The sequence below is a fragment of the Panulirus ornatus genome, chromosome 1, assembly GCF_036320965.1.
Source record: "Panulirus ornatus isolate Po-2019 chromosome 1, ASM3632096v1, whole genome shotgun sequence".
Taxonomy (NCBI): domain Eukaryota; kingdom Metazoa; phylum Arthropoda; class Malacostraca; order Decapoda; family Palinuridae; genus Panulirus; species Panulirus ornatus.
In genome coordinates, this window is record NC_092224.1 from 83,800,278 (window position 1) to 83,825,451 (window position 25,174).

General features: G+C 44.9%; 1 protein-coding gene across 1 annotated transcript in view; it reads right to left on the reverse strand.

Annotated features, from left to right (window-relative positions):
- Nucleotides 1–288: 288 nt before the first annotated feature.
- The window catches only part of LOC139752746 (probable G-protein coupled receptor B0563.6), a 32,936-nt gene continuing 8,050 nt past the window's right edge, over nucleotides 289–25,174 (reverse strand). Inside the window, exons 3-4 of the mRNA XM_071668663.1 lie at nucleotides 3,983–4,168; nucleotides 289–1,985 (exon numbers count right to left, since the gene is read on the reverse strand). Of these exons, the coding sequence (XP_071524764.1) occupies nucleotides 989–1,985; nucleotides 3,983–4,158 (1,173 nt within the window). The 5' untranslated portion in view covers nucleotides 4,159–4,168 and the 3' untranslated portion in view covers nucleotides 289–988. The remainder of the gene's footprint in view (nucleotides 1,986–3,982; nucleotides 4,169–25,174) is intronic.

The window sequence follows — 25,174 nt, forward strand, 5'->3', positions numbered from 1 at the left end:
AGAAGGAGTAGATTATAACTCGGGTCGTTTAGTAAACCTGATGATGATGATCTTAGGATCATCTTTTGAGGTTTCTCCTGAAAGTTGTGGTTTCATACATGATAGCTGGTGCGTCTGACTGCCCCTCGAGAAACCTCGGTAACACCGAACCTTCATCTTACCTATACAGCGGTGTTCCTAAGGATGGTCATCCCACGATGAGTTAGTTGTCCGGACATAAGAACACAACGGTTGAAGTTGACGGTAATATGACGATAATGTACGTTTCTGGATAAGCACAAGATCTACTTTTTTTTTCTTGTCTGAGGTTTGTATTTATCATACTTTTCCATTGATATGTTTCACTGCTGCGGTGTTTGTGAACCTCAGACCTCTCTCTGGTCACACTGTGGACACGGTGGTGGATGATGATGTACTGGTTACCCATGATATGTGTCTCTCTCTCTTTGCTTTATTTCCCCTGCGACTTCTGCTGTCATATGCCGAGATTGGACAAGACACCCGTTAAGCATTATCGATCCGACCCCGCCCCTCGTCCTAACTCAGCTGCTAACGCTCGACAGGAGCAGACTCATGACTATGCATGACCTAGAATGACGTGATTGAATCAGGTGAACGACTACAGCGTCACCATCATCAACGGATTGTTAGACTAAACCATCTTTAGCCTCCTAGTCACTTACCAAATACCCAAATGGAAAAACACCTTTTTTTTTTTCCACCGTTCGTGCAAAGTCCCTGACAGTTCCTGGTGATTCACTGTCGAAAGAATGGACACATCAAATTAGCATTGTGGATTATCTGGGACTGAGATGACCGCAGTTCAGAGCAATGAGGTTTCATCCTAGCGTCACCTCTTTGTCTAGATTTTAGATTTAACAATCGCAGAACGTGACGAACACTTCCACTAACTGGGAGTCACATATCTCACCTCACCCCACCTCACCTCACTTCACCTCACCTCACCCTCACCTCACACCCAGGACTTCTACAGGTTGACGTCGTCATTATCTGGAGAGGTCGGGTTGTCAGGTGTTGATGCCACATCGAGCTGGAAGCCTGAGTCGAACTGGTTGTCTGTCATGCTAGAGCAGGTGCCGTTCCTAGTGACACTCAAAGAGTCAGCCACAGTGACGGTTTTGGAGACGGACGGGGGGGAACGCAAGCCGGTATGGCTCGTTATCGAGGCGTTCACTGGTGCACGCAAGTGCAGGAGGATCAGAAGCGTGCGGTGAAAGTCCGGGGTGACCAAGAAGTACAGGACGAAGTTGGAGATGTTGCCCATCATCTGTAGCAAGTTGCTGATGGCGCCGAAGGTCAAGATGGAGTGGGTGGAGTGGCTATAGCTTTGATTAAGGAACACCAGGTAGTAGACCGTGACGGGGGTGTTGAAGACGTAGAAGAGCGCCGTTACCCAGAACAGCAGCCGTACGAGACGACGCTCGCGCTCCTTCCTAGCGGGGCTGACGCCGCTGCCGAAGCCGTCCCAGATGCTGCGGAGGTGCTTGAGACGGAGTGTGATCTTCGCGTTGCAGAAGGTGAGGACGACAGCAGGCACCAAGCGCGAGAGGATCTCACGCACCCACGAGTACACGGTATACCACCACCACACCTCCTTACCCAGCGAATACCCGTCGACGGGAATCCAGTCCTCACCCTCTTTGCACACATAACCCACCACCATGGTGGGTAAGTACAGCGCCACCACGCCCACCACTGTGACCAACACGCGCTTGCGGAACACTTTATACCGCTGGCTGTCTGGGTACTTGGTGTGTTGGCAGACGGCCAGGTATCGGTCGTAGGCGAACCATCCCATTAGGTAAAAGCTGATGATCTGGGAGCCGATGCTGAGCGACCAACCGAAGTGGGAGTAGTACACGGCGACGACGTAAGGGGAGGGTCCGAGACCGGCCTTGGCCAGACACACGGGCGTCGTCAGCAGACACAGGAGTAGGTCGACCACACCCAGAGTCCGCAGCCACCTACAACCACAACAAGAAAATTAACAATTAGAATACAAGTGACGTTCGATCGTCAGTCTTACACGAGTCAGTCAGGAGGAATGGGTGAAGATATCGAGGAGGCCCTACCTACCTGACCCTCACTGCTGTACGGAACCAACAAAACTGGAACATAATCAGTCAACACCTTTTCAAGGTCCTCCGTCATTAGGGGCACCACGGGAGGTATCATGAAACTTACCTCCGTGGATGGCACTCGGGGACACCACATCAACCTCCTGTATATTACTGTTCCTCTGTCTACGTCAACCTCGATCACACGTAAGACAGCAGCTGTGTAGAAAGGTATCGAGATCATCTGAAAATCGTATAATGGAAGGAGACACTGTGGAGCTCATCGTAGAGAACAATAAGCCTTTCCTTCTTTGTGTGTTTCGCACCAACTTCGTTGTCTGAGATATCTACATTGCTATCATCCTTGAATGAGCTACACCTACGTTTCCTACCATAGTGTCTAAGATATCAGTTATCCTCATGTTTACATTACCCATATCGTTGTCCACCAGGAGTCAGGAGAGAAAGGATATACGGTTCGTGATTCACGCGTCCTTCCTGTCAATTGACTTCAACCCAGCAGACGGTGGTGGATGAAGGTAACGCTCCAGAAGGTCAGTGGAGAGTGGCTAGTGTCTGTGTTTTCAGGAGAGACTTGAGGCTGCGTTGTGGACCCCCTCAGTGAGCCTCAAGTCATGGAGCAGCACCGACTTGCTCTGTGGTCGACCGTCCGGTTTACATTGGATGATCTGAACCGAATCGACCCAGATTTGTGCTGTGCTGTCTCTTGTGGTGAATGTAGTGGGCTTTGTGCCACGAGTGAGGGGATATCCTTTGCCATTTGACTTTAGCATAACATTTAAGGACCACAAATGTGAATCTACCAACCCCGTTCCAGTGCCGATGTTAGGAACATGTCTCCAATACTTGCAGTGCCAAGTCGTCATTATGGTAAAGTGTGTGTGTGTGTGTGTGTGTGTGTGTGTGCTGGTTCTCATGATGCCAACAGATGTTTGGCCAACACTGATGCCAACGTGTCAGTTCCCTGGAAACGTTTCAGCTGTGGCGCCCAAGGTTTTGAGAGCAAGGCATCTCCCGTGTTCTGCTGCTTCACTGTCCACACACAATCACGACCCCGCATTGGCGTCAGTCGAAAACCCATCCCAGTAGTGGGACACCGCATACCGCTAATTGACGAATACGTCTTCTGCCAAGAGAGGAACTCTGTAGGTACCAGGTGGGAACCAGGGACCTCGGGACCCGCTAGTGCAGGGTGAGGTGTCGGCTGGACTCACTCCGTCCTCACATTCCTTCCTTCCTTCCTCCTCGACCCAGCTTATCATCATCGTCATCTGCTCCTCCATCCTTACCAGAATTAATCCTCAACACTTCCTCCGCCTTAGTTCACTTAGGTTACTGTACTCAGCTTCACTACACCCTCATCTTCACTAAGTCACTCTACTTATTTTCACGTCACCCTCATCTTCACTGACCTGCCAATTAACTTCAACCCAGCAGGAGGTGGTGGGTGAAGGTAACTCCTCCCTCACCATCACATACCGCTATTCTTACTCAACTAGGCTGGTAACTCACGGGTGAGCCGTGTTGTTAACCAGGTCCTTTCCTACACCTTGAAGCTTTGGAGCTCTCTCATGCCTTTCCCAGTAACTATGACATGACAAATTTTGAAAATGACATTTTTTTTCCCTCACTTCTTTCCAAATTCGTAAATACATTTCCCTTGTCTCCACCTTCTCCCTTTCATTAATCTCCTCATATTTCAAATAAGGCTCGATCTTGATGTGGACTTTTGTATGTGAGCTGAGGAAACACTCATCAACGGAGTAAACACACATACACACACAGACACAGACACACACACACACACACACACACACACACACACACACACACACACAGACACACACACACAGACACACACACACACACATACACACACGGACCTGTAGGACTTGTTCCTCATCATGGGTCTGGTGAGGACGACCAGGTTGAGGATGTTGGTAAGGGTCCCCGTCACGATGAGGATCGGGAAGACCACCTGGAAGACCCCGACGTACAGCTGGTCCAGATCTTCGTGCCATATGTTCTCTGTGGTGCAGTTTAGGTAAGTGGTCTTCATCCTCCCCACTCTGGAAATAAAGATGTCGTCAGTCGGGTTCAGTGGGTTTTTGCAAGACCTGATATGCAACTAGGTGGGACTGAGCCTAGCTCAGGGGATGCAAGGTGTGTGACAGCCAAGGGACGACTGAGCTGAGGTAAGGGGATATAAGGCTTAATATCCAAAGTTCAACGGACACACACACACACACACACACACACACACACACACACACGTTGGGCCTCGCGAACGTAAACGCGTCCTCCCACTAAAGTAAAAACAAGTATATTCTCGGGCATTCCACACACACACACACACACACACACACACACACACACACCCACTTTCGAAACCTATTTACCCATGCAGCCACATACATCCATATGCCTATCAAAACACCAGCCTCTCCACACAGACACACACAGGGATGTCAACTATGTATTGCCGGTAATGGAAAACGGTGATCTCTTTTTTTCGCAGGGTCAGTAAAGTGTCAACCTGCAGGCAGATAACAAGCCTCGGTCTGTTTGTTAGTAGTTGAGAGGAAAGTCTCCTCCAAGGGCGTTCGTCCCATAGAGTTAGAATGGTTTGCACGACAGACTCGCTGCGGACGGTTCAGAGATCAGGAAAACCAAATTACCAGATTGGCTGGGAGGAAGATAACTGAGAGTGGCAGTAATGAGTAATATTAATGTTGCTTAAATGAAGAGGCGACTCAAGGCTCGTGCGACCCACTCATCGACAGGGAATATGGGTACCTTTAGTCTCAAATACCCTCAAATACAAGGGGAAAAAGTTGAGAAAGAGGGAGGAACGGTACGTTGAAAATACATAAAAAAGATCGAAGGATCTTCCAAGATGAGCTGTGATGAGGCTATAGGCGGTACTCCAGCCAGCCAGCGTCTGTGTGAGGTGCAAGAGAGCAAGGAACGATAACAAAAGATAACAGAAGAAGAACAAAGAAATATTTGAATAAAGTATTATGGACAAGACTGGAGATAATCCAAAGCTTTTCCGTGAATTTATCATACATAAGAATTCCCAATAATTGAACAGCTCATCAGTCTGCGAAATTCAGAAGGCGAAGTAGTTGTAGATGAGGCAAGGAAATGTGAAGAACTTAATAGCAATTTCAAAATTTTTTTTCTTCGCGGTGGAAGACATCATAACCTGAACACCAGTGAGATGCAATGGATAAGAGATTTTCATAAAGGAGTGAGACATCTAGAGAAGATATTAACACGATACTGAAGGGTCTTGATCAATACGAGGGTCGTGGTACTGATGAAATTTCATCCTATGTACTGAAGATGTGGGCAGATACACTTGATAAACCATTTGAGCTTCTATTCAGTATGTCTCTGGAAGAAAGAGAAAGTGCCAAGGGAGCAGGGAAAAGGCAGTTGTCTCCCAGACGAGTGTAGTCTGTAAGGTACCAGAATGAAAGTTAATCAGGAAACAAATGGATGACTTCCCACAGAGGAGAAGTTACCTGAGTGTGAGACAACATGATTTGAAGGAAAGAAGGTTTTGCGGAACGAATCTCTTGGATTTCTTCGAGAGAATGAACTCCGTTTTAGTCAAGAGAAAAGGCCGAGTGGATTGTTTGTATCTGGAATGCCCCAAAGCACTTGACACTGTAACTTATGAGAAACTAAATCAAGACGTTGAAGGACGCATGTCCTTCGAGAAAACTTGAGGTCACCAGTGGAGTGCCATAGGGCCCTGTCCTGAAACCATTCATCATTCCCTTTTTTTCTATCTATGTGAATGACTTGGCAGAGGGTAAGATGAAGCAGATTTCACGAGGGAAGTGAAAGGGCGAGGACGAATGCATCAGCCTTTCAGGAGAAAAAGGAAGATATATACAGACCCCAAAGTTAGTCTGATACATGGTTGCTGAAAATCAGCTTGAATAAATGTAATGTAATAAGGCTGGGTCGCAACGGAAGAAGGCCTTGGTATGAATGTTATCTAGCGAAAATAAACTGCGGGAATCTGTGTGTGAGGGAGACTTGGGAGTCAAAACTGTTCCTTACTTGTTTGTCAGTGTCCCCTCCTTACGAGAATAGTTTGAGAAACCGACTGTCTGCTGTCAAAAAATATTAGACGTGCAAACTGTTCACATCTTACGTAAAGCCAAAACTTGGATATGTCTCTCAGGTATGGTCACCGCACCTACAGAAGCACAGAGATCTAACACGAAAGGTTCCGAGGAAGACAACAAAGATGATCTTGCAATTCAGAAAACTGAACCTACAAGAAAAGGCCAAAGGCCTTGCATGTGCCTACCATGGAATAGAGAAGAGATAGGGAGACCTGATAACAAGTTTTAAGATTTTTTTCACCAGATTGCTTCCTTACACACAAAAGTTCTTTAATAGAATAACCAGGGAACACATGAAATTGAGCAAGAAGCTTGTTAGAAAAGATGTAAAGATGTACTTTTGCTGTATAAGAGTAGTGGAGGAATTGAAGCAACCTGAATACTGATGTAGGAAATGCAGACAACATGCAGTAAGTTTAAAAAGTCATTTGATGATAGAACCGGTTCAAGACATGGACGGCCCCATCGCGTGTGGAACTCTCTTCCTGTACAGCCAACACTAGACCCTCCTAATTCAAACCACTCCATAACTCACCACTAGCATCTAAGTAGAAATGGAGCTTACCATTAGGGGCCCCTCACACTTCAACAACCTCTACTCACAGATTCTCCTCCCCCATCTACAACAGATGTGATAACACTGACAAAACACGTACGCTCTGAGATGACCCGACAAGCACTAAACAAACGCCATCCCAACTCGGTCTTAAACTCCACCTCACCAGACATACATCCTCCCTCCTCAGACACCACCCACACTCCCCTGGCACACGAGCCACACACTCCTGCCTTATGCTCTGGACACCACCCATCATCACTCACAACACTACAAACACCGCTGCAACCTATCCTAAAACCCACGATGCAACTATCATTGAGAAATCACCGTGATAGACACTCAACCAATGAAAGGAAACTACGTCAACGTCATCAAAGTGTGATAGACACTCAACCAATGAAAGGAAACTACGTCATCAAAGTGTGATAGACACTCAACCAATGAAAGGAAACTACGTCATCAAAGTGTGATAGACACTCAACCAATGAAAGGAAACTACGTCATCAAAGTGTGATAGACACTCAACCAATGAAAGGAAACTACGTCAACGTCATCAAAGTGTGATAGACACTCAACCAATGAAAGGAAACTACGTCAACGTCATCAAAGTGTGATAGACACTCAACCAATGAAAGGAAACTACGTCATCAAAGTGTGATAGACACTCAACCAATGAAAGGAAACTACGTCATCAAAGTGTGATAGACACTCAACCAATGAAAGGAAACTACGTCAACGTCATCAAAGTGTGATAGACACTCAACCAATGAAAGGAAACTACGTCATCAAAGTGTGATAGACACTCAACCAATGAAAGGAAACTACGTCAACGTCATCAAAGTGTGATAGACACTCAACCAATGAAAGGAAACTACGTCATCAAAGTGTGATAGACACTCAACCAATGAAAGGAAACTACGTCATCAAAGTGTGATAGACACTCAACCAATGAAAGGAAACTACGTCATCAAAGTGTGATAGACACTCAACCAATGAAAGGAAACTACGTCATCAAAGTGTGATAGACACTCAACCAATGAAAGGAAACTACGTCATCAAAGTGTGATAGACACTCAACCAATGAAAGGAAACTACGTCATCAAAGTGTGATAGACACTCAACCAATGAAAGGAAACTACGTCATCAAAGTGTGATAGACACTCAACCAATGAAAGGAAACTACGTCATCAAAGTGTGATAGACACTCAACCAATGAAAGGAAACTACGTCAACGTCATCAAAGTGTGATAGACACTCAACCAATGAAAGGAAACTACGTCAACGTCATCAAAGTGTGATAGACACTCAACCAATGAAAGGAAACTACGTCATCAAAGTGTGATAGACACTCAACCAATGAAAGGAAACTACGTCAACGTCATCAAAGTGTGATAGACACTCAACCAATGAAAGGAAACTACGTCATCAAAGTGTGATAGACACTCAACCAATGAAAGGAAACTACGTCAACGTCATCAAAGTGTGATAGACACTCAACCAATGAAAGGAAACTACGTCAACGTCATCAAAGTGTGATAGACACTCAACCAATGAAAGGAAACTACGTCAACGTCATCAAAGTGTGATAGACACTCAACCAATGAAAGGAAACTACGTCAACGTCATCAAAGTGTGATAGACACTCAACCAATGAAAGGAAACTACGTCAACGTCATCAAAGTGTGATAGACACTCAACCAATGAAAGGAAACTACGTCATCAAAGTGTGATAGACACTCAACCAATGAAAGGAAACTACGTCATCAAAGTGTGATAGACACTCAACCAATGAAAGGAAACTACGTCAACGTCATCAAAGTGTGATAGACACTCAACCAATGAAAGGAAACTACGTCAACGTCATCAAAGTGTGATAGACACTCAACCAATGAAAGGAAACTACGTCATCAAAGTGTGATAGACACTCAACCAATGAAAGGAAACTACGTCATCAAAGTGTGATAGACACTCAACCAATGAAAGGAAACTACGTCATCAAAGTGTGATAGACACTCAACCAATGAAAGGAAACTACGTCATCAAAGTGTGATAGACACTCAACCAATGAAAGGAAACTACGTCATCAAAGTGTGATAGACACTCAACCAATGAAAGGAAACTACGTCAACGTCATCAAAGTGTGATAGACACTCAACCAATGAAAGGAAACTACGTCATCAAAGTGTGATAGACACTCAACCAATGAAAGGAAACTACGTCATCAAAGTGTGATAGACACTCAACCAATGAAAGGAAACTACGTCATCAAAGTGTGATAGACACTCAACCAATGAAAGGAAACTACGTCAACGTCATCAAAGTGTGATAGACACTCAACCAATGAAAGGAAACTACGTCATCAAAGTGTGATAGACACTCAACCAATGAAAGGAAACTACGTCATCAAAGTGTGATAGACACTCAACCAATGAAAGGAAACTACGTCAACGTCATCAAAGTGTGATAGACACTCAACCAATGAAAGGAAACTACGTCAACGTCATCAAAGTGTGATAGACACTCAACCAATGAAAGGAAACTACGTCAACGTCATCAAAGTGTGATAGACACTCAACCAATGAAAGGAAACTACGTCAACGTCATCAAAGTGTGATAGACACTCAACCAATGAAAGGAAACTACGTCAACGTCATCAAAGTGTGATAGACACTCAACCAATGAAAGGAAACTACGTCATCAAAGTGTGATAGACACTCAACCAATGAAAGGAAACTACGTCATCAAAGTGTGATAGACACTCAACCAATGAAAGGAAACTACGTCAACGTCATCAAAGTGTGATAGACACTCAACCAATGAAAGGAAACTACGTCAACGTCATCAAAGTGTGATAGACACTCAACCAATGAAAGGAAACTACGTCATCAAAGTGTGATAGACACTCAACCAATGAAAGGAAACTACGTCAACGTCATCAAAGTGTGATAGACACTCAACCAATGAAAGGAAACTACGTCATCAAAGTGTGATAGACACTCAACCAATGAAAGGAAACTACGTCATCAAAGTGTGATAGACACTCAACCAATGAAAGGAAACTACGTCAACGTCATCAAAGTGTGATAGACACTCAACCAATGAAAGGAAACTACGTCATCAAAGTGTGATAGACACTCAACCAATGAAAGGAAACTACGTCATCAAAGTGTGATAGACACTCAACCAATGAAAGGAAACTACGTCAACGTCATCAAAGTGTGATAGACACTCAACCAATGAAAGGAAACTACGTCATCAAAGTGTGATAGACACTCAACCAATGAAAGGAAACTACGTCAACGTCATCAAAGTGTGATAGACACTCAACCAATGAAAGGAAACTACGTCAACGTCATCAAAGTGTGATAGACACTCAACCAATGAAAGGAAACTACGTCATCACAGTGTGATAGTCAGGCAGCCAATAAAAGGAAGCTACGTCATCAAAGTGTGATAGACACTCAACCAATGAAAGGAAACTACGTCAACGTCATCAAAGTGTGATAGACACTCAGCCAATGAAAGGAAACTACGTCATCAAAGTGTGATAGTCAGGCAGCCAATAAAAGGAAGCTACGTCATCAAAGTGTGATAGACACTCAACCAATGAAAGGAAACTACGTCAACGTCATCAAAGTGTGATAGACAATCAGCCAATGAAAGGAAACTACGTCATCAAAGTGTGATAGCCACGCATCCAATTAAAGTATCAAGTAAGAAATCACCCCAGAATTTTCAAGAAACAAATGATAACCAAAGTCAAGTCGACTTCATTCCCGTTCGATTCCCTATTGACGAGGCTAATCCCATCTCGTTGTCGGTAATCCTCCTCCACAAACGACCATCGATGGTCACAATTAGACGTAAGAGGATTACGTTCAAACATATAGGTTCTGATCTGCTCCCGGAACCCTCCACATGCAAGCAAGATGAGGGGAGGGGAGCTTTCAAAAACCAGTCATTTCATAAGAGTTTACTTCCTGAAACTTTCTTGTACTTTGTTGTGTGTATATATATATATGTATATATATATATATATATATATATATATATATATATATATATATATATATATATATATATATATATATATATATTATCCCTGGGGATAGGGGATTAAGAATACTTCCCACGTATTCCCTGCGTGTCGTAGAAGGCGACTAAAAGGGGAGGGAGCGGGGGGCTGGAAATCCTCCCCTCTCGTTTTTTTTTTTTTTTTTTTTTTTTTTTTTTTTTCAATTTTCCAAAAGAAGGAACAGAGAATTGTGCCAGGTGAGGGTATTCCCTCAAAGGCCCAGTCCTCTGTTCTTAACGCTACCTCGCTAATGCGGGAAATGGCGAATAGTTTGAAAGAAAGAAAGATATATATATATATATATATATATATATATATATATATATATATATATATATATATATATATATATATATATATATATATATATATATACATTCCTATGAGTCGACGGGGAAAATGAAACACGATAAGTTCCCAAATGCACTTTCGTGTTATAATCACATCATCAGGGGAGACACAAGAGAGAAATATTGCAGTCAGTTGATATACTACGAAGAGACGTAGCTAGGGCGCCATTTGGACATCTCTTCGTTGTATATCAACTGACTGTTATATTTCCCTCTTGTGTCTCCCCTGATGATGTGATTATTTCACGAAAATGCACTTGGGAACTTATCTTTTCATTTTCTCCGTGGACTCATAGAAATAACTTGATCACACACAAAATTGTGATCCTTTCCAATATATATATATATATATATATATATATATATATATATATATATATATATATATATATATATATATATATATATATATATATATATACCCATACATTTCAACGTATACATATATATACATGTACATATTCATGCATGCTGCCTTCATCCATTATCGCCGCCACCCCGCCATATTTTTTTTTTTTCAAACTATTCGCCATTTCCCGCATCAGCAAGGTAGCGTTAAGAACAGAGGACTGGGCCTCTGAGGGAACATCCTCACCTGGCCCCCTTCTCTGTTCCTTCTTTTGGAAAATTAAAAAAAAAAAAAAAGAGGGGAGGATTTCCAGCCCCCCGCTCCCTCCCCTTTTAGTCGCCTTCTACGACACGCAGGGAATACGTGGGAAGTATATATATATATATATATATATATATATATATATATATATATATATATATATATATATATATATATATATATATATTTTCTTTCTTTCTTTCAAACTATTCGCCATTTCCCGCGTTAGCGAGGTAGCGTTAAGAACAGAGAACTGGGCCTTTGAGGGAATATCCTCACCTGGCCCCCTTCTCTGTTCCTTCTTTTGGAAAAATAAAAAAAAAAATAATGAGAGGGGAGGATTTCCAGCCCCCCGCTCCCTCCCCTTTTAGTCGCCTTCTACGACATGCAGGGAATACGTGGGAAGTATTCTTTCTCCCCTATCCCCAGGGATATATATATATATATATATATATATATATATATATATATATATATATATATATATATATATATATATATATATATATATATATATATATATATATATATATCATGATCACACTAGTCCGTGATGATAGTATGAAGGTGAAATCGCACTTCAGTAGGAGTTCATACAACTTTATTTAAATGTACTTATTCTATACAAGGCTGGGGAGGGTGTGTAGCTACCTCGACGTGTGGGGAGAGGCCAATGCATCGGGTGGGAATGGCTGCAGGTAGCAGAGTGAGGCTGGGCAACACCTGTCCTCCACATTTTTCTTAATGACAAATGTCTGGTTTGGGACGGTGAGTAAACCTGGAGGAGGAGGAGGAGGAGGAGGAGGAGGAACGCAATATTGGGCAGTTTAAAAAGTTGTGTGTTACCCTGAAGGATTGTTAGAGATACTCAAGACGAGAAGCAGTAGCGTAATGGAAAGGCTTAGAAGGCATGTTGAGAACAGGTCAATGGAAAACAGGAGGTATATTAGAATTCCCAGGTCAAGGGAGGCCCATGATGTAGATAGATTTGAACACAAACGAATGCAGAGGAATTCAAAGAGCACCAGACCACTTGGTCTTATCAAGGTTGTTTGTGATCGTGGATGATATCAGAGACTCACAGATGAGTGTGGTGAAAGTTAGAAGGCAGACAGGTCATTCAAAGAGAATAACCTGCAAATTGTTACTGTCACCAAGAAGATGCAAATGATGTAAGGTGTGGACTTGAAGCAAAGTATTTATCAAGTCTGTTCATGAACGCATCTGTAGTAATGCTTACAACCACTGTAACTGGCAGTTCGTTCCGTATGTTGATAATCCAACTGAAGAAAAAATACTTCGCCTCATTCGAGGTACAACGAGTGAAGTCAGATGATTCAGGTCATAAATAAAGTGATAGATCAAGATTTCCGAAGCCTTTCATGGTTTTAGATACTTGTATTAGATCGCCTCTTAACCTTCTCTTTTCAAAGCCAAATAGATTCAAGTCGTTTGGTCTGCACTCGTAGGATTTGTTTCTCAGTCCGGGAATCATCTTGGCAGCTCGACGCTGTGTTCTCTCCATCCTGTCGCAGGAGCTCTAAATGCTGGTCCGAGCCAGTGGCAAAGACGGAGCGCAAGAATGTAGGAGGACACAGGAGGGGGATGATGGCCGGCGGGGTGTGCGGCGTCCTGCAAGGGAGGGATCTCCTGCTGGGGATGTGTGTATAGACTCGTAGGTATCTTATCTTACTCAGTTCCTCTGAAGAAGGCTTCTCCTCAAGAGCAAAAGCTCTCACCTTGTCTTTACTCACTATCCCAGCAAACACACACACACACACACACACACACACACACACACACACACACACACACACACACACACACACACACACACACACACACTGATAATAGCAATACAAAAACAAAAAAAGTACACAGTCCCATTCATCCTCTTGACCCGCACCAGACGTGATGAAGCTGTGCCAGTGAGTGAGTGAGTGTGTGTGTGTGTGTGTGTATGTGTGTGTGTGTGTGTGTGTGTGTGTGTGTGTGTGTGTGTGTATGATTGGTCGATGACAGTGTGTACGTGAGACGAGGCAAGGAGACTGTGTGTACGTGCAACAGTGAATTTCAACTGTATTGGCTTTGGGGATACAGATGTGTGTATGTTACTTGAAGTATGTTGAGTTGCGGGTCAGGGTGTGGGGTGAGGAGCTACAGGTCAGGGTGTGGGATGAGGAGCTACAGATCACAGGGTGTAGGTGAGGAGCTACAGGTCACAGGGTGTGGGTGAGGAGCTACAGGTCATAGGGTGTGGGTAAGGAGCTACAGGTCAGAGGGTGTGGGTAAGGAGGTACAGGTCAGAGGGTGTGGGTGAGGTGCTACAGGTCAGAGGGTGTGGGTGAGGAGGCACAGGTCACAGGGTGTGGGATGAGGAGGTACAGGACACAGGGTGTGGGTGAGGAGCTACAGGTCACAGGGTGTGGGTGAAGAGCTACAGATCACAGGGTGTGGGTAAGGAGGTACAGGTCAGAGGGTGTGGGTGAGGTGCTACAGGTCAGAGGGTGTGGGTAAGGAGGTATAGGTCACAGGGTGTGGGTGAGGAGGTACAGGACACAGGGTGTGGGTGAGGAGGCACAGGTCACAGGGTGTGGGTGAGGAGGTACAGGACACAGGGTGTGGGTGAGGAGGTACAGGTCACAGGGTGTGGGTAAGGAGGCACAGGACACAGGGTGTGGGTGAGGAGCTACAGGTCACAGGGTGTGGGTGAGGAGGTACAGGACACAGGGTGTGGATGAGGAGGTACAAGTCACAGGGTCTGGGTCAGGTGCTACTGGTCAGGGTTCAGCCAAACTTGTCCCGTGAGACCAGGGTGGCGCCAGGCCAGGTAGTCAGTCCACTGGACTCACACACGAGATGGTGTGCGAACACGCTGGCCACGGCTCCGTCTCACGACAGACTCCCCCACCACCTCTGGCCCAGGAACTCTACACCACAACCTACATCTCTATCTCTCTCCCCCTCTTTTTTTTTTCTCTCGTCTCTCTCTTTCGCCATTTTGTGGTGCAGGGTACGACCTTTCCCATGTGGTAACTTGACACCAAAGTATGTACTACCCTTCTACGTCCCACGATGGAACTAAAGACATTTGAGGTAAATATGTAACGTAGGGGTACAGAAAATATCAACAACTGACCAAGACTTCATAGTAACGAAAGCCAGACTATTGAAGCTCCTCCCTCAGCTAAACATTCTTCCCACAAACATCACCAAATACTACGGCACCATCAATACTACGGCACCATCAATACTACGGCACCATCAATACTACGGCACCATCAATACTATGGCACCATCAATACTACGGCACCATCAGCACTACGGCACCATCAGTACTACGGCACCATCAATACTACGGCACCATCAATATGGACGATACCAACCCATAAGAAGCCATTATTCGAAGATGAAGTTCATCCAACAACTGAAAGACTGAGACTTCATCGCCCAGCGTCCAACAGACATAAGCTGTCGTAAATCCCATATTATTGAGCACATCAGAACTCTAGAAGACTTCGATCTATATACAGTAACATCAAAGGCTGAGCAAGAGAAGAGTTAGAAAGACAAAAATGACTAACATTTAGATTCCAGAGATCAAAAACCACTCACACAATCCACTATGACTCGGTGGATACGACCAATATAGCTCACCAACACTGTCAAAAAGAATGTTATCTGTATATCAACATTCATCAAATTGAGCTTAAAGAATTGATTCCTTTCGCAACATGTTATATACGTTCTGCTGTTAATCAACTCTGTACACAGGGGTGCATCAGTTACTGAGATGAGAACATTTTGATCACCCAACACCGTACCCGACCACACGTGACGAAGGATTGAAACGCTATCAACCACAAGCTACGTACACACTGCAAGGGCATCACCCACCTACAGATATGAGATATCATACGATAATGTTAACGTAGAAAACAATGTGCAAACAACTACACACGGTTAAAACCCCGTCCCCAAGCTTATCACCTTACGCCCGCGTAGCAAAACACCACTATGGGCAGGTCACCTCAACAGATATGTCAAAAATGCAAGGGAAAATAGCGACCATAGACTTATATACGCTGATGGAGGAGAAAGATACTCCCGGGTCCAATAATCGCAGACAAATCAGTTCCTGGGACTGTATTGCAAGCTTAGCGAAGCATAACATACACGTGGCATTGCTCATAGCCACCACTTGGCGCTAAACACAACCACTTTCTCAGAAGCCAAGGTTCACACGCACCTCTCCTCAGACGCCCACTCCACCAACCTACAATTCCATTGCTCCTTCACCTACAAGGTTCCTCTCAGATCCTCAACCCTACCTCCCGGGGTGACCTTAACTTGGGAAAGCAACCATCTTTCCCCAGAATCGATAACGTCTGATGACGACAGTGAGCTCATGACTTCTGCAGAGCAAAGTAGTACAAACGACGCCTCTCACAGACAGTCCAGATGCCCATCTTCAGCACTGCGCTGAGCAACAGAGAAAACTGATATAAACGTAAAAACAAAAGAAAACGACAATGATTTCACTCATTAGTAAGACAATGTTGTTCAACATAATGTTCAGCACGGGACAAACATGGGGCCTCCACCTTACATATTATCCTCAAACAACCAGCCATCGTTCTGTTAAACAAGCTATGGTCTTCTGGGACCACCTAACTATGAATATTCCAGACGACACTACCCACCCACTGAATCTTAGCAGCAGTTCCATTTAGAAGTTGCCATAGCCGTCAAGAAAGGCTCGCAACATACATGTTCTGATGACTTACAGTGCCGACATACCCGCCCAGTAAAGCTAATGAGCTCAGTGGGACGGGTAAATACTGCAACGATATACACACATCCTCGTGTCAGGGGTGTCTCATGTTACCCGACTGATATAAGATCCTCCGGAGACCTGAACCTCCTCCTGTCATTGGTGATCCGCTGCTAGACATACGAGCCTCGGGTCCTGCCCCATAAACATCCCAGACAGAAATACATTGACACTGTTGATCTACTACCATGACGCACAGCACCCGAGGCCGCACTAGCCAGTGTTTATACACCACTCACCCACTCACTCACCCCTGACATAATTCTTAGCTATAGAAAACGTTACTGTGACACTACATCAAAGTGACCCAATCAGCGGTAATACTTTTTTTCCATCTGTGAAGAGGTTATGTTGACTACAGAAGATCCTCGGAGACGACGATACACATACCTGAAAGTCTGCAGCAACAAAACTAGTGGGGTGAGGACCAAAGTATGGTTGGTGTACGACATCATAAACTCATGCAAATCGGTATTCAGAATTAACGTTAAATATATATATATATATATATGTATACAATTAAACTCACGAAATCAAACATTTTCCACTAGCTGACTCTGAGTGAGGAGAGAACCAACCCTCCCCAAACTAGAGACCCCAACACGACTGGCCCATAATAGCCGTCTCTCAGTGAGCATCACCACCTTGCTAGCAGAGAGCTACGATTAACGAGCCAAATAAACACCTAAGAGTTCTGAAGCCCCAAGAAAGAGTTAGATACGCAAGAAACAAATCAGCGCGCTGCCACATGATCCTCCCCCTCTCTACCACCTCCTCGTCTTCGACGCAATACTGAACACAGGATACTCTCCCCTGAGGTTGAAGGAAGCCAGAGGAACGTATAGACACCACAGCCAGGAATGCCACACACAAGACGACACCCCCCAAGGAATAACCGACCCATAACACTCTCAGAAGTACCAGGGAACTTTTCTGAGAGAATGAGTAACCAATTAGACTCACATGGCATCTAGATATCACCAACCTCCATAAGTAGCATCAGTGTACCTCCAGTGGGACAGAACCACCGCTTCTGCAACAGCAATCGATGCAGAGATAAGTTGGAGTTACCAGAGGAGACTGGGAGATTGAGCCGCGCGGTCATACAGAGAAACATAGCCAAAGCCCCCAGCCAGTGCTCGTACAGACAGATGCGGGAATAGTTCTATACATGCAGTTCTTAACGTCACTAATAATCCATTGAACGAGCGCACAGCTAACAAGCAAATAGCCTCGTGTTCCATAAGTTATGTGTATGTCAACTGTCATGTTCCTGTAACGCAACCAACACGAAAATATCTACCACTTACATTTTACCATGAAATACACATGGCATGTCATTTGCAGTGTTATACTGCAGTTCAGTGTGTAACCATTGATCACATGATGTTGAACTAGTCACTGTTTAACGTATCATGTACAACAAAACCATACAATCTATTGCGTCATGTGCAATGTAGAGAGACGTCGCTCATGTGTTTATCCGAAGTGTGTGTGATGGTGGTCCAGCCCCACCTTCACCTTAACACTCTCTTTGGTTGATTAACTCGTTACCATTATGAACCACCCCACTAACCCCCCCCCCCCCACTCCCCCGCTTGCTGTGTGATATCTCAACTGTAAAGTTCTTAGCTGAATGGCTGCCTGAATTCAATGATCCGTTTATAGTTTATGTATATTTTTTTTTATGCAGTTTCTTCCGTCAACGTATTGCCTCGATCCCCATCAACTCTTGCTTCGTTACCAAGATATCGGGGACTACCACGGCATCGCCACGCTAGTAACACTAGTACTTTCCCATCACTATAGCGCCCATCCTCCCATCACTGTAGTGCCCAATCCTCCCATCACTTTAGCGCCCGATCCTCCCATCACTGTAGCGACCACCCTCCCATCCACTATGTTGCCCGTCCACCCATCGTTAACTGTCCCATCCAGTAGATCACATCCCTGCAGTGGGATGGGTCATGATGGGAGGGATGGCGATAGGGATGGGAGGGGTGATGATAGCGAGGGAAGGAGGGTTTGGGATCGCTATGGGAAAAGAAGGAAAGACTCAGTGGAAAGGAAGAAGAGGATGTTATCAGTAACGTGATACGAGTTCGCAGAGCGATGAGTTCAATTGGAGAGAGAGAGAGAGAGAGAGAGAGAGAGAGAGAGAGAGAGAGAGAGAGAGAGAGAGAGAGAGAGAGAGAGAGAGAGAGAGAGAGATCCGGAAATCACGGAAGAGGAGAGGGATAGGAGAGATGGGACAGATGGAAAAGAAGACTTTTGAAGTTTACGATAATGATGACTAGACTGATCTACTGAAAGAGTACCCAGCTGTGTTCATTTTTATAGAGAGGATCGGACGACTGTGTTACGTGGGTCATGCTAGGTTATGGGTAGGGCAGAGGAGAGGCTTCTGTAGGGGAGATGAGGTTAGGTTAGAACAAATGAGGTTAGTATAGGGGAGAGTAGGTTAGGGTAAGTTAGAATGGGTAAGGACAGGTTTGGCTGGAGTGAGGTAGACGAGATTAGGTTTGACTTAGTTAAGGTAAGGTAGATCACGCTGGGTTAGATTAAGGGTAGGGTAGGGTAGATTAGGTTAGGCTTGGTTGTATTTTTAAGAAGAAACATTTGGTGTGGTTTTGGGAAAGTTATACTTTATGGTACGGTAGATTCGGTTAGTGTTGGATGTATAAGATGAAGGTAGATGAGGTCTTAAATCCGGTAGATTAGATCATAGTAAGGTAGCTTAGGTTAGGTTGGGTTGCGCCTGGAGAAGGAAGGATACCAAGACATCGATCTTGGCTTATCTCAAGACAAAGTTTGTCCAACTGCGTTCATGCAAGAGCCTCGGGCAGCTGCATCAACAGTGGGTTCACACAGCTGACTCCTTTACATCACCATCGCTGCTTTAAAACCCGTGCGCATCAGTCGATAGAGTTATTTTTTCACTTTCAACCCGTGCGTTTCAGTAGATAGATTTTTTCACTTTATACCCGTGCTCATCAGTCGATAGATTTTTCACTTTAAAACCCTGAATATCCTTATTTTTGTCTTAGTTCCTCTCACCTCACACATCTTACAGACACGGAGAATAAGAGCTCATACAGTATACATATTTAGCATACGATATAATATAAACAGTTTAGACCAGAGGATGTAAACAGTTTAGTGGAGGCTATAAACAAATCAGCCTTACAATGCAAAGTGTTCAGCCAGTACATCATACTCTTAGAATGATCATTAACACTTGAAAGAGGTGTTTCAACACTCTGCGGCTGGCGAATGTAGTAGCTTCACACTTGACAGCCTTAATGACCGTGGCAGATAACAGGCGGAGAGCCTAATTACCCAATTAACCAACGTAAACACCAGAAGATTAGGAAATTCTCCCTAATATGGTGCCCGTCGTTAGAATCAGTAAATTAAAATGAAAGAGGTATTTTTACATTCTACATACCACAATATGTGTTCCAAAGTGCCGCCCCTCGAAAAGAATTTAATGAAATGATGATGATGATAATAATAATAATGATAATAATGATAATAATGATAATGATAATAATGATGATAATGATATATATCTTACTGATAACAACATGGAGACATCGGTAAAATTTGCCGCCCTCTACTCGGAAGAGAAAAAGCACTCTCTCTCTCTCTCTCTCCACACACACATACACACACACACACACACACACACACACACACACACACACACACACGGTGGAACAAGAGGTTCCTAGCGTCATCCACCTCGTGATAAGCTGTTTGTTCCCTGTCCGACGTTGCCTGGTTTCCTCCTGTTCTTACAGATAAGTACGTCGGACTCTCGCCACCATCATAAGCAATTACGTATTAGAGTGATTTAGTGTATGGCAAGTAAGGGTTGGTTGGGTTGAGGTAGGATAGGTTAGCTTTGGATGGGGATGAGTTAGGCATGAGGAGGATAGGTTAGGCTTTGGATGGGGATAGGTTAGGCTTGAGGAGGATAGGTTAGGCTTTGTATGGTGATGGGTTAGGCTTGAGGAGGATAGGTTAGCTTTGCATGGGGATGAGTTAGGCATGGGGAGGATAGGTTAGGCTTTGGATGGGGATAGGTTAGGCTTGAGGAGGATAGGTTAGGCTTTGGATGGTGATGGGTTAGCTTAGGGGATGGGTTTAGGCTTTGTATGGTGATGGGTTAGGCTTGAGGAGGATAGGTTAGCTTTGGGGATGGGTTAGGCTTGAGGAGGATAGGTTAGCTTTGGGGATGGGTTTAGGCTTTGTATGGTGATGGGTTAGGCTTGAGGAGGATAGGTTAGCTTTGGGGATGGGTTAGGCTTAAGAGGGATAGGTTAGGCTTTGGATGGGGATGAGTTAGGCTTGAGGAGGATAGGTTAGGCTTTGGATGGGGATGGGTTAGGCTTGAGGAGGATAGATTAGATTTGGGGATGGGTTAGGCTTGAGGAGGATAGGTTAGGCTTTGGATGGAGATGAGTAGTATGGGTTAGGCTTATTAAGGGTAAAGTTTGGGTAGGATATGTTAGGCTTTGAGAGGATATGGGATGATGAGTTAGGCTTGGGTGGGATAGATTAGGTTTGGGAAGCATAAGTTAGAGTGAGGTTATGATAGGTTAGTCTTGGATAGACTGGGTTTTGGTTTGTTGTACGTGATTACGTCTGGTTAGGTTGCAGTAAGGTGGATAGAAATACAGATAAGATTACATTAAGCAACGTTCTCGATCCTAAAACAGTATCTTCACGTAATTGCAATTTATGAAAAACAACAAAAATCTTAAGAGCTTTAATTAAGGTGTATTTTACCTAATCAAACTAATAACTATAAAGAAAATATAAATGGAGGTGGTTACTGTAAAAAAGGGAAAAAAATTAATTGATATGAAAAATGAATATGAACATCAAAACTTCATGATAAGGACTTGATATGAGAGATATCCATTCGGCAGACCACCTGCTTCCTGCTGACAGACAGAGAGCTTTCCTGCATTACCATGATCTGTAGGCCATTTACTGTATCATTTACAGGTCATTTACCCCCCACACTATCACTCTTCAGGGGGGTCTATTGGACCCAAACACCAGAATATGCAAAGAAGGAATAGCAACACAGAGCGACGCATCCGCCCTCGTCGATGTGTGAACAAGAACTGAAGGTAGAGGAGCTCAAGTGGACACACACATATAGGTAACTCCGTAGAACAAATAAAGTTTGAGAAGCGTCGGGTCTGGTCGGGTCTGACAGACCTAAGGATAATGTTCTAGGGTTAAATAAGGTTACTTGTCCGGGAATATTCAATAATGGTCTAGGCAAATTTCACTGAGACTTAGTGAACGTTAAGTCATGGAGTTCGTTGCAAAGTGACTGTGTGACGATTATAATCGTTCCTCACCCACTTACCTTCAAGTGGTTCACATGGCCTCCGGTAAGCGTATAGAGCGAGCTAGAGAGATAACATACACTTCCAGAGAGAAAGACGCCTCTGTCCATGACATAGACGAAACTATGCACGATTAACGAAAAACGATTCTCCTCCGAATATAAGAAAATGACTTAAAGGACAAACTGAAGTAAAACCTTTTGGGTTACGAACTTATAATGGAAAAAAAGGTCGATTATATACGAGGTCAGGGGCGCGACTGTTCGTCTGCCTTCTACCCTTACGATCCCTCGGGAATATCAGTGAGGCGAGCTCCCGGAAGGGGGCACTTTGCATAAATGGTCACGAAGTAAGTTACTCGGGGTCATATGAAGGCGTTGGCGCGTACCCTGGTTGGATGAGGGCGTCACACGTGATGGCTGTCCTCGTGTGCGAGGGACATGATGAGGTGATGCAGGCACTGTCCTCGTGCCTTGAGGACGCGAGACATCACAGGTGTCCAGGTCTCCCGAGGATGTGAGAGAATAACCCTGATATGCTGAGGATGTGATAGGGGGAATGAGGAGTCTGGTGTGCCTGTGGAGGTGACAGAGAACGTGTCCTAGTATGCTGCGGACGTGACAAACAGAACGTTTTCTTGTGTTGCTAAGGAGGTAAAACACAACCCTGTGTGAGGGGAAGGAGAAGCCCTGGACAACATCGTGTTTTGCTCACATTGGTCAGATTTTGGGGTCATGGAACTAGGGCTGCAGTTGGAATGTGTGGCGACTGTGTTATACCGCTCATGTTAAAGGCCTGGGTCTTCACTGTCGGGGTTTGGTGTTAAGGGTCTGACGTTTGGGTCTGGGGTTCAGTCCTGGGTCCTATCTAAACTTTGGAGGGCTTTACCTATACTTTCTCTCGTCTTCGTTGTTCCCTTCGTCTTTGCCCAAGTTCACTTCCCAGACGCCATTATAAAGGCCCTGTACAACTTTAAAAGCTAACGACGGAATAAGAGATGGGGGTGACGTCATAGGTTTAGAACAAGGCAGATTACGATGGCAAATTGCTTTGACTAATTAAGTGACGAAGGAACATATGAGAAGACACACGTCGGTTTAGAAACATTCAGTCACGGAGTGAGAAAGGTTCTAATGTGGTCGAGTAACGAGGGGAAAAACAAAAGAACTGAAGCTAATAGATGATCACGCCCCAACACCGAGAATAACATGACTTCCTAAAGTTTACAAGATCCGGTATACCGATGTGGCCAACCACGACTGCCATCAATAACTCGCTCACACATGTCAGACAAACGACGGAGGAAACCATCGTCGTCTACATCGCTCTCGGATCAGTTAGTGAGGCTGACATGAACCTTTCAACCGATGTGGCTAGTAAACTGTACAACGATGATTTTAAGAGAGTAAGACAATGTCATGTGTCGTTGTAAAGGCTTTTTGTACACCAGCGCGCCGGTGGATATGGTCCTTCCTGCAGGCAGTGAGGAGGGGGCTATAGTGTGTCTGGATGACGAGGAATTACCAATACCTAAGAGGCAGACTTGTGAAACTTGGTTTATCATGTGTTAGCGCATCTGCGGTCAGTGAGGAGGAGGATATGCAGCAAAGGATGGTTGCCGTGAGTTCGTCGCTCGTTTGAGGTAATGACCTCATCGTCCATGGAAAGGTCATAGGAAATTCAGCAGGGTGAACATGTGGTTACCTGGATGTTGATAACGTCATAGTTGCAATTCAGAGGAGAACGAACACGGAGGAGTTGCGTGATACAGTTTATGCTTTACCTTGCACGTACGGGGAAGGAGGAACAAAATCGTCTCCCCATTCTAGATCAGTTCTCCCAGGCCGTAAGGAGGGAGAGGTTAGGTCCGACCTCCCCCTCCGTTCCTCCAGCAGTGTGAGGCTGGCCAGACACCACCCCGTGGGGCGGCTAATGACGTACGCCAGTTGCCTCGTTGCAGGATGCGGCTCCACACCGCATAGTGTGGGTACACGCCGCATACCATGTGGCAATACGCCACACTGTATGGGTACACATCACACCCTACAACAACGCCCACTGTGTCTGGGTCGGACGTCTCCCCACCTTCATCATACGTTCCTCACACTGCAGGACTTGTGGCCTGGGTTCATCCCTCCGCTGAACACTATAGAGCAGAGCGCTCCCCGCCGAGTCATCCCTACATCATCACGTATTATCCTTATCATCAGTGAGTTTCACTGACACTCCCTCAGGATGTTTCTTTTGGCTGTGTGAGCAGTCTGTAACAAGATGGTAATTGTGTAACCTGTATTTCCTCAATCTGCTCTCTATGGTTAACCTTGCTTGCCTGTCATAGCGCATTGATTGATAACATATTGTGACATTTTTTCCCATTACTCCATCAGATATTTAAACTATGTCGTGGACTTCCTCGAAAGTCACACAGGTAGCCTTACCTGACGACCTTTTTGCATACCAGCACTGCGTGTTAAGGACCTCTGTGCGCATGTCTATGGAGGTGGCGCCAACTAATTCATCGCTGCCGCTCAAAAATCTCTCCCTTCTCTGTCATCTCTGCTAATCCTATTCCTATAGACGACATATTTCAACCCTTTTTGGAAGGAGGGTGGGACCCCCTGATTATGGCGTTACGATTCCTTGAGCATGATGCTACGCAAGGACCTGGTAACACAATCTGTGCGGCACCTCTTACCACTCCAACGTCTTCCTTCCCCGTCATCGACAGCAAAAATAAGGGACTTAGCGGACTGCAGCTCCGTCATGGAGGAGTAAACCACTTAGCTGGAACCTTTCATGCGTCTCCTGTGACGAGGATGTCTTAGGTGAAGCTGTCGACGAATAAGGTCTTCGGCGAGAGCACTCCCGACGGACCTTGGCTACCGGAAGAGATCGAGGTCCTCCACTTTACCAGGTCTTTTCGCCACGTCTTCGAGCCTCTGGTCGTGTTCCATGAGGCGAAGGAACGAGTCACCCTCTGCAGCTTTGTCCTCAGTATTCCTCCTGAGCTCTCGCTACAGCAAACCTGTGTTCCTACCGTCACATACTCTTATCACGTCGAGCCAAACGTCCACACATCTATCGACATTGTCTAGCGCTAGAGTATGATAGATTCAGGGCATCGGGTGGGTTA